The sequence below is a fragment of the Stegastes partitus genome, unplaced genomic scaffold, assembly GCF_000690725.1.
Source record: "Stegastes partitus isolate 25-593 unplaced genomic scaffold, Stegastes_partitus-1.0.2 Scaffold364, whole genome shotgun sequence".
Taxonomy (NCBI): domain Eukaryota; kingdom Metazoa; phylum Chordata; class Actinopteri; family Pomacentridae; genus Stegastes; species Stegastes partitus.
The window spans coordinates 92,337-101,131 of NW_007578095.1; the positions used below are offsets into that span (position 1 = coordinate 92,337).

General features: G+C 40.4%; 1 protein-coding gene across 2 annotated transcripts; it reads right to left on the reverse strand.

Annotated features, from left to right (window-relative positions):
- Positions 1–686: 686 nt before the first annotated feature.
- LOC103359303 (eukaryotic peptide chain release factor subunit 1) lies at positions 687–7,847 on the reverse strand. Of its 2 annotated transcripts, none has more exons than XM_008284569.1 (11): positions 7,736–7,847; positions 7,245–7,355; positions 5,655–5,830; positions 5,173–5,312; positions 4,880–5,018; positions 4,506–4,696; positions 3,063–3,192; positions 2,794–2,967; positions 2,629–2,693; positions 2,388–2,535; positions 687–1,413 (listed from the first exon to the last, which is right to left on the reverse strand). In XM_008284569.1, exons 2-11 carry the CDS (start codon positions 7,328–7,330, stop codon positions 1,331–1,333), a joined length of 1,332 nt encoding a protein of 443 aa, XP_008282791.1. In that variant the 5' UTR covers positions 7,331–7,355; positions 7,736–7,847; the 3' UTR covers positions 687–1,330. The 2 variants fall into 2 exon arrangements, with proteins under 2 accessions (XP_008282791.1, XP_008282792.1); XM_008284570.1 differs by lacking the exon at positions 7,736–7,847 and adding an exon at positions 7,468–7,559.
- Positions 7,848–8,795: the final 948 nt, after the last annotated feature.

Consider the following 8,795-nt stretch of genomic DNA (forward strand, 5'->3'; position numbering starts at 1 on the left):
TTATACTACACTGATAAGAAATTTCAACGTTTCAATTATCAGGATGTTTTGTTTCCCTCCTCGGCATTCAATGCCTTAAAATACATCATTTATCCTCAGCCTGTAATGTGAATAATTTGTCAAAATGTTTGGTCTGTTTAAAAAGGTCATTTTTTCACAGATCCTTCGGGAACTAGTCTTTAGAATTTATCCACAAGGCATTATGAATAAATGAATGAAAACAATGCCCTTATTTTCCATCTTAATTTTTCCAATAGAGACAAGCAAAAGCCAAATCTCATTTTCGAGATGACTACCATATCAGAAATTTTTACCTGCAAGAAGGTATTGACGAATCTGGATTTGAATTAATTTGATTACAGAAAGCTGTGAGACAAATGCAAATGCAATCAAATATGTCATAAATGGAATCTGATAATCCAGATTCAAACACTTAATATATATTAAGGCAAGGGCAACACCAAGGCATACTGTATTCAATTCAAAATTAATCTGATTTCAACATGAGGTGGCTGATCTGAAGTTATCCAATTAGACAACTGAATGCCCCAAAAGAAGCTATGCATACTTCACGTACAGGACCATCTTAATATATACATTTGATGTCAGAAAAGGAAAGAAAAGGTCAACCTTTTTAGTAACATGTCAGACACGGCACAGGATTAAGACCACAGCAGATGCGGAGGTAGCAATGGTTTTCAGCAGTTCAAATTTAATACTTTGTCCCCCTTTCTCTACAGAAACCCAGGTAAAAAAAATCCCCCACTCTCATAAAATACAACAGCAGCAGTTACCAGTAAAAAAATGAAATGCAAAAAAAAGAGAGAGAGAAAGCATGGAAGGGAGAAAGAGAGAGAGGGTAGGGACATGATGAGGCAAGAAAGGAAAATATATTTTCTATATGTGAGGAGCGAGTCCAAAGTTCATCTTCAGACCGGGTTAGGGGCAACGAGGAATCTGGGAACTTGCTGTTGTGTTCATTCAAAATGGAGGGGAGGAGGAAAAGAAGAACAAAAATGAGTCGAGTCCAATCCAACTAGGGGAAGGAACCAGCACTCTAAGGCAGGGATTTATTCAGGAAGGGCTTTCTCCCTCTCTGGATGAAAGAAAATCTCACTCCTCTTCGGCCTGTGTGATGCATTTTGTTGTGTATACAGATGTATGTGCAAGTTTGTGTATGCAACAGGTAAATTGGAAGGTGTGTCTGTCATATATATGGTCAACACAGTTGCACCTCTCACTTGCTGCAAGAGAGGTGGCATTTTTCTTTCCTTATTTCTTCATTCATTCCTTTCTTTTCTTTTTTCTCCCGATATCAGTCCAAGACTACCTAGTAGTCATCCAAATCAAAGAACTCATCGTCCTCTCCTTGGTACTCCATGCCCTGGAAATCCACCCTGTACCGCAAGATACCTGCGGAACACAAAGATGATAGATTAACCAGCGTAATGTGATGACTGGGGGATATCTGTCATATTTGGCTAGCACAAAAGAAAATTCTATACTAGGATAAGCTAATAGCAGTAAAAGGGTTTAAAGTATTAGTGTCTGAAAGCATGATGTTCTAAAATTCTTCTAAGGGCTTTCTACTTAATTACAGGACCAACAATAAAACATTTACTTTAATTTTCCTTTTACTTTCCCTTTTTCAAGGAGCTGCCTTAAGGCCTTTTCTTCTTTCTTAAAAAATGTAACGGCAGATGAATTTGACGTGTAGCAACCAGCTATTTAACAATTGTTCCGCTAAATGTTATGCATTAATCAAACATTCTGCATGATGAAAAATGAAAAGTACTTTATTTTTAGGCCTTTATAATACTAATTCCTATTAAACAACACCACATTAATAAGAAAAGTACTTACCTGTGGCAAGAAACCATGTTAACTCAATTTTTTTTATGGTCAGATTTATTATGACCCTAATGTTCAGTCATAACACCAAACAGATGAAAAGATTAATAACACACACTCTAAAGTGTTGAAGTTAGAAACAGCATTAGAACAGTTGGCAAAGACTTGATAATGTGAAAATGTATCGATCCCATAAGGAATTATTAGTGCCTGGCTGTCCTTGAGAAGACAAGTACTGTACAGTAACCTTACGATTTCTGGGTACTTCTAATATGTCTTCACCACCACAAATTTCTTTACTTGCAAGTCTACCATGTGTATCTTAAGAATCAAATATACATTATACATGTAAGACACATGGGAAACTTGAACCTTCACCTTACAGCCGAAGGATAGTGCAGCTACTCCATTAGGCCACAGAAAGAACTTGTGATGAAATAACCACTGAGCCACACATGTTCCATGTAACCTAACTTGATTTTTATACTTGAATGTTCAAGAAGCGTGATGAATGGTATTGTAAACAGTGCGCTCACCCCCAATGCCTCCAAAGCCCTTGACGAACTGGGACCCTTCCTGGCTCTTGTCTGTTACTATCTCCAACGTAGCTCCAAATTTCTTGTAGTTGTTAGCAAACCACTCCAGCAGTGGCATGCTCTCGATCAGCTCATGTTCCTGCCCCGTCTAGAAACAAAATCAGAGTCAGGAAGATATTGCATCATGGGTAATGGGTCTGACGTAACTGACAGGGATCTGTCGTTTCTTTGTAGTGCTCACCTCCTTGTCTGTGAAGTGAGACTTGTCTTTCTCCTGTTCTGGCGTTAAGTACAAAGTCTTTTCATCTGTAAATCAAAGATGGAGGATAAAAACTCTGGGATCACAACATTGTATTATTGCTGTGTCTCTCTGCTATGGTAGAAAGGGCAAATGTGATTTGTGTACCGTTCTCTGCTCCGTTGCTCTCCGCCCCATGCACACGTAGAATGTAACGCATGGTGTCTAAGTTCTCGTAGACTATGAGGATCTCCACTGCTCCCATTTCCAGGGCTTTGAGTGTGTCCTCGACACCAAAGCAATACTTCCCTGTGTCCTGACTGATCTCATCAAAGTACCGCCCTACAGAGACAGAACACCATTAGAAAAATCTCTACAACAAAAGCTTTTGTTTTGTGCTGGTGACACCTTAAAACTGTGTCAAATGGACAACTCACCTATGAGCTTCTTCTCCTGGATGAACTTGACATTTGAGAGAACCTCTGCTGAGAGCTCAATAGCCTGGTTAAAGCCATTCTCTCCTCCGTAGGAGATGTCAACAAGCTTCAGAACCTTGGCCTGTAACCTCTGTAGAAAAACACACACATCCGACACTTTGGTTAGGGTTGCACAGTTAATTGAATATTGATCACAACTTTGGTTTACCTCGGGTAAATGAACATGACTGACTTCGATAATGACTTTTAAAACTTGTGCTCCACTCATAGAAAACTCCACTCATTGGAAACAGCTTGCAGATAAAATCACTTTGTTTCAGCTTGTATAACTGACATTAGAACGCCTTATTTAAACCTTTTCAAACACATTTGGTCATATACCTGTCTAACTTGTGTGTACCGCAGGACCTGATTAGAAATACTAGAGGGTAAAACTACTAGAAGCACACACAAGCAGCTTAAGAACTTTGTCTTTTCATTTAAGTCGCTGATGAGAAGAAATAGGAGGTTACCATCAGAAACATGCTAACAATAATAATAATGTATTCTGTTTGTTTTATTGCCACTACAGCTGTGGAAAACTCACCTAACATCATTGTTTTTTGACTACCATTGTTCAAGGCGTAGTGCACTCCAAGAACTGCCAACATACGCGTCCAATAAAGTCAGGCGTATTCAGACTATTTTAACATGTGTTTGTCTTGTGTTGCTTGTGATAGGTGGGTTGTGCTTTAAGTGATATGCCTTAAAATAGGGGTTTTTCTTATTAACACATGTAGAGATTATTAAAATTGACGATTTTACAAATTGCACTATAATGGGCAAAGTAAACGATTTCGCAACATACAGTTCGTTTTAACAACAGATTCAAGGAGGTACTCTCCACTATGGTATGGCCTTACACACTAAGATTAAAAGGCCTATTAGCATAAACTGGCATGCATGCAAGAAACACATGCAGTTAACCCCAATGTATGTACACCAAGAACACAGACAGAATTTAAAAACCATACTCTTACCTGCACAATGCTAATGCTATGTAATACAGTGTCCTCAAAAAAACTAAAAAAAAGTTTCACAAAAGACCTTTAAAATGAATTTGAATACTAATGTATTTTAAGCGTATGGGTTTGTTTTCCTAGTAACAATATGAAAGTTAAACGATTAAGTTGCCTTGAGTAAACATTGTGTTGCTATGTATTTATGTTGTTTGTATATGTTGTACAACAATGTATTTTAAAATGTGAACAAATCCATCTGCCTGATATCTTTACACCAATAGTGACAAGTGTTGTGTGCATAATGAATGAAAGATTTTAAATGACCTATTAGTTGAGTTTTTTTGTACTCTTTGGTAATACATTCACATGAATTTATTATTGGTATATTACACAGTAAATACCTAATTAGTACTGTATTTTATCAGAACAGACTCAAACTTACTGGGTCAAACATGTCAGACTGGCTGAGTTCAGTCTTGAAGTCCGCAGAGCCAGCCAAGACCATTCCTGCCACGTTAACTTTGTCATTCGACACAAAGAGCTGGACAGCTGTCTCAGCTACTTTTCTCACATAGTTGTGTCTCTTCTCCATTCTTAGACGAGCGAAACGCAAAGCAGACTGTCCTCCTCTACCTGAAAGAACAATAAAGAAGAGAGACACAAACTTTAGATGTTTGTTAAAAGTATAAAGTGTAAAACTTAAGGCTCCAAACTAATACAAAATAATACTTTAGCAACTGTCTAAACATCCCTGCCATATAGCTGAAAATATCAAAAGTTCAGTATAGTGGAATTTTGAGTATTTTGGGTCAGTACCGTGCTTCTTGGGTAAGTCCACAGTGAACTTGTGCAGCACCTCCCTGGTGTTGCCCTGCAGTGTCCCAAACAGTGCCCCACTACCGTCGATCACAATAAAGCCAAATTTACTGTCGTCAGAGAGCAGGGCTGTCAATGCCTGTTGTGAGTGGGTAGTGAGGAAAGAATAGACAATGGGAATGTGACAGAAAAGGGAGTGAAACAAAGATACCAAAAGACAACTTTGCATCCCAAAAATCTTCCCCCAGGAAAAATATTGTACAAGCACCCAGACTTCAAGCAAAATTTCTCACCTCGGTGTGGAACTTGTTGTCACAGAGGTACAGAGAGGTGTTGATTGGCTTAAAAGGCTCAAAGTCGATATTGACTTTTTTCTCCTTGCCTTCCTCTGTCACAATGGTACCACAATACACAACCAAACCATTGGGTGGCACTGGCAGAAGGGAAAAGTCAGAGGTCAAAGGATTAGACAAATATTAAGCTTTCGCAAAGACAGATACACAATGTGTAGTTTCTCAAAGAGAAGCTAGAGATGGTATAAAGTGCAGTGCAGTATTTACAGAGATGTCTCAGTTGCAGGTTCTGAAAGGCCATAATAATCTGTTTACAAGTTTACCTTTTCTGAATATTTTTTCTTTTACGATGTGTGAAAATATAATAATGTAAAAGAATTTTCCAGGTAAACGTGTGCCTTATGGGAATTTGATCTGTTGTATTGCCCCTGAGAACCACAATCCCATAGGAGTAGAGGCAAGATTTTCATTTTAACACGTACCCTTGTTGTAGAGTTTTAGTCTTTGCTGTACAGAGGTGATGGCCCCAAGTACAGAGAGCCTGTTGACTCGACTCTTGATGTTGGAAGCAGTGCCAAACTCATCAGCCAACATCTTGGCCACTCTGGATATCTGGTCCTTTGGAGGGATGATCAGTGAGATCATACTGGTGCCATTACTGAAGGGATAGAGTGAGGATTAAATGTTAGTGCTTATTTGAACACCTACTTACATACAATCAAGATGTCACGGAATACAGACTAAACATTAATAGTTTAGGACTATTACAGTGTAAGTAGCTAAATGTCGCAACAACATGATACATGTCTGTCAAAATCACAGTGGTATGATGTATTATCAGGAGCAACTACAATTTGGTTACTGCGAATTTGACCCAATTCATCTAATCATTTTATTACCTTCAAGATAACTCCTATAAGATAATTTTGTAAACACACCCTTTTCTGGTGCCTCAACAACATCTGAAAGATTGAGGGCCAAACAGAAACACAATCTTTACTGGTAAAATATCACTTAAGCAAGGTCTGACAGGTTCAGAGACAAACAAAGTGGACTTTCAACTACACAGTACAATCTCTGCCCTTGAAACCAAGGACTGAATTTCAGCTCCATGCTGTTGTATCTCTGTTCACGACCTGTCAAAAGACAAAGCATACCAGTGCAGGCTGACACTGTGCTCACACACACACACGGGCAGGTAGCAGCGGCTGGATGAATGTAGGGCAAATAGTCAACTGTGGGTGACATGGCAGGCGGCGGAGCACAGGACAGCAAATTCTGCGCAACACTAGACGGCAAGCTGTCGCAGAGCAAGCTACAAGCCAGTATAGCAACACCCACATTTCATATGTCGTGTTTGATCATTCAAAGGGCCCTACCGGCCAACATCTGATCTGGAATTCTTCTCACCTGACCATTTTGAATCCGGTAGCGCTTTAATGTATGGCTGAGCAGCTTGGTTGCCATGAGGTGACGAACTTAGTGGACTCTTGAGGGAATTAAGAAGCTTTGACGTATATTATACATGTGAAATGACCTGGCAAACGACATATGAAGTTGTGAGACGTATCTATCGGAACACGTGAAAGTCCAACTTTAAGCTAGCCGGCCTTCCTTTATCATCAACGTGCCTTTTTGTTAAAGACACCCATGGCGGCCTCTTTCCAGAGATGACGTCTATTAGCGGGTATCATTAGCAACAAAGCTAGCATCACCGCTACTAGCTTTACATCCTTTGTGGGACTTAAAACTGAATTCTCCGCAATGCCAGCCATAACACATAATCCTGGGCAAAACAAAACATATATTCTCCCAAATGAACATAATGTTTCCAACCAACGGATAGATGAAATGCGACAGCAGTTAGCCTTTAGCAACCGGCTAACTGATAGCAGCAGAAGCTATGATAAGCTAAGTTAGCTATGCTAAGCTAACCACTCCCAAATTCGGCCCCACTTATCCGATCTCCAGCTGTTGCGGCGGTCCACATTCACACCATCACTCGAAACCACAGACACCGGTACAGTCTGCCCGGCCAATTCATCAACACAAAGTCCAAAATAATTACATACCCGCGCGCAGCTTCCAAACTTTTGATCAGCTTCTTGATTTTCCATATCTCCACGTTCCTGTCCGCCGCGCTGGGGTCGTCCGCCATCTTTCTGCTGTAATCGCTTCAGCACCTGAAAATGAGAGACAAACATATGAGGTTAACTGGCCAGTACACAGGTTGACCAATATTTAGAGTCTTATTAGGCTGACAAATATTTAGTCCCAGCTAGCTGGACTGGGTACCTCTCCAAACTAGTGGCGCGGTGTCCGTTAAGGCACCTGACCAGTACTGGCAACTGGACAGACCGTGAGGGAAAGGCTCTGCCCGGGCTGTCTGTGTCAGTACAGAGCGCGGAGAACAGCAGGCCTGCAGTCTGCCAGGCCCTAGCGTCCACCCTGTTCTTATCTAATACGACCTACTTTCCTCGTGTTCCCCTGGAAACCATACGGAAACCAAGTAGCAGCTTTACAGATAACGGTTAGAACGGTACTAACGGAGCCGGTACATTACCTGCCTCGGACAACGCCGCTCCGCTCCGCTCTCTGTCTGCTGCGCTACGTCGAGTCGGTGGTCCGAGGAATGACGTTGCTTTCCCGACCGGTTTCTCTCTCCTCCACACGCTGCGCGTGGTGCTATCGACGGGGGCTCACATGTGGGAGGTGGTTAGGATTGTGGCGTTCACTTCCTGGAAACCACATAGAAACCAATCACATGTCTCGGCCGATGTGTCAATCATAACGGTCTAAGCACTGATTGGACGGAATCTATAAATGTTGGGTGGGAGGCCGAAGCTGTGGATTGTGGGAATAGTAGTTAAATGTGATGTGACTCAAAGACTTAAATTAAATCAAACCTGCAGAGACATCCTAACTGTTGCTTTCTGCACTTTAAGCGAAACACTTCCTCCGCATCTTCATGTTTGTTTGGGTCATTATTTTATTCTTTATTTATTTTTATTTTTTACACGTATTAGATTGCCATTAGTCATTATATGTAAGATGTAGCTTGAGGAGTTTACTTAGCCCAGCATAATTGTTATAAGGAGTGACATCTGCTGGACACTTTGCAAAAAACAAAACTACTTTCCAACCAGAAACTAACACACTAACACTTCTGCTGTCAGGGGTTTTTTTTGGGTTTTTTAAAAAACAGATTTTTACATATTCAGAAAAGGATGGGGCACAACCAAGAAAGCAAGCGGTCACTTGCACAGTAATCTTTGCCCTTTAAACCAAGGACTGAGTTTTAGTTCCATTGCTTCACACTGTCTTTCAGGTCTCAACGAGTCAAAAGACAAAGCTTATCTGTGAGTGCTGACATTGCACATGCACACAGGATTTTCTTAAGAAAATAAAATATACTTTTGATTTTAAATGTGATATTGAGCTCACAAGTCCAAAAAACACTGTGGCTATAATCCTTGGGCTTTACCTGTCAGAAAATCACAGAATGACATATTGCATAACCTACATTTACCTTTTTTGGCTGAGGTGTTGAAAGGATAGGTTTTTCAACCCACACCTTATTAAAAGATTTGCTTTGCTAAGCACAATCTTTGGGATGACTTTTG

What these genes read in the sequence shown, in the direction of transcription:
- LOC103359303 (XM_008284569.1), bottom strand. Translation starts at nt 7,330, where the DNA reads ATGGCGGACGACCCCAGCGCGGCGGACAGGAACGTGGAGATATGGAAA. An exon ending in ACAACAAGTTCCACACCGAG is followed by an intron (nt 5,019 to 5,172) that starts GTGAGAAATTTT and finishes CACTCACAACAG; the next exon opens with GCATTGACAGCCCTGCTCTC. An exon ending in GAGCAACGGAGCAGAGAACG is followed by an intron (nt 2,694 to 2,793) that starts GTACACAAATCA and finishes TTTGATTTACAG; the next exon opens with ATGAAAAGACTTTGTACTTA.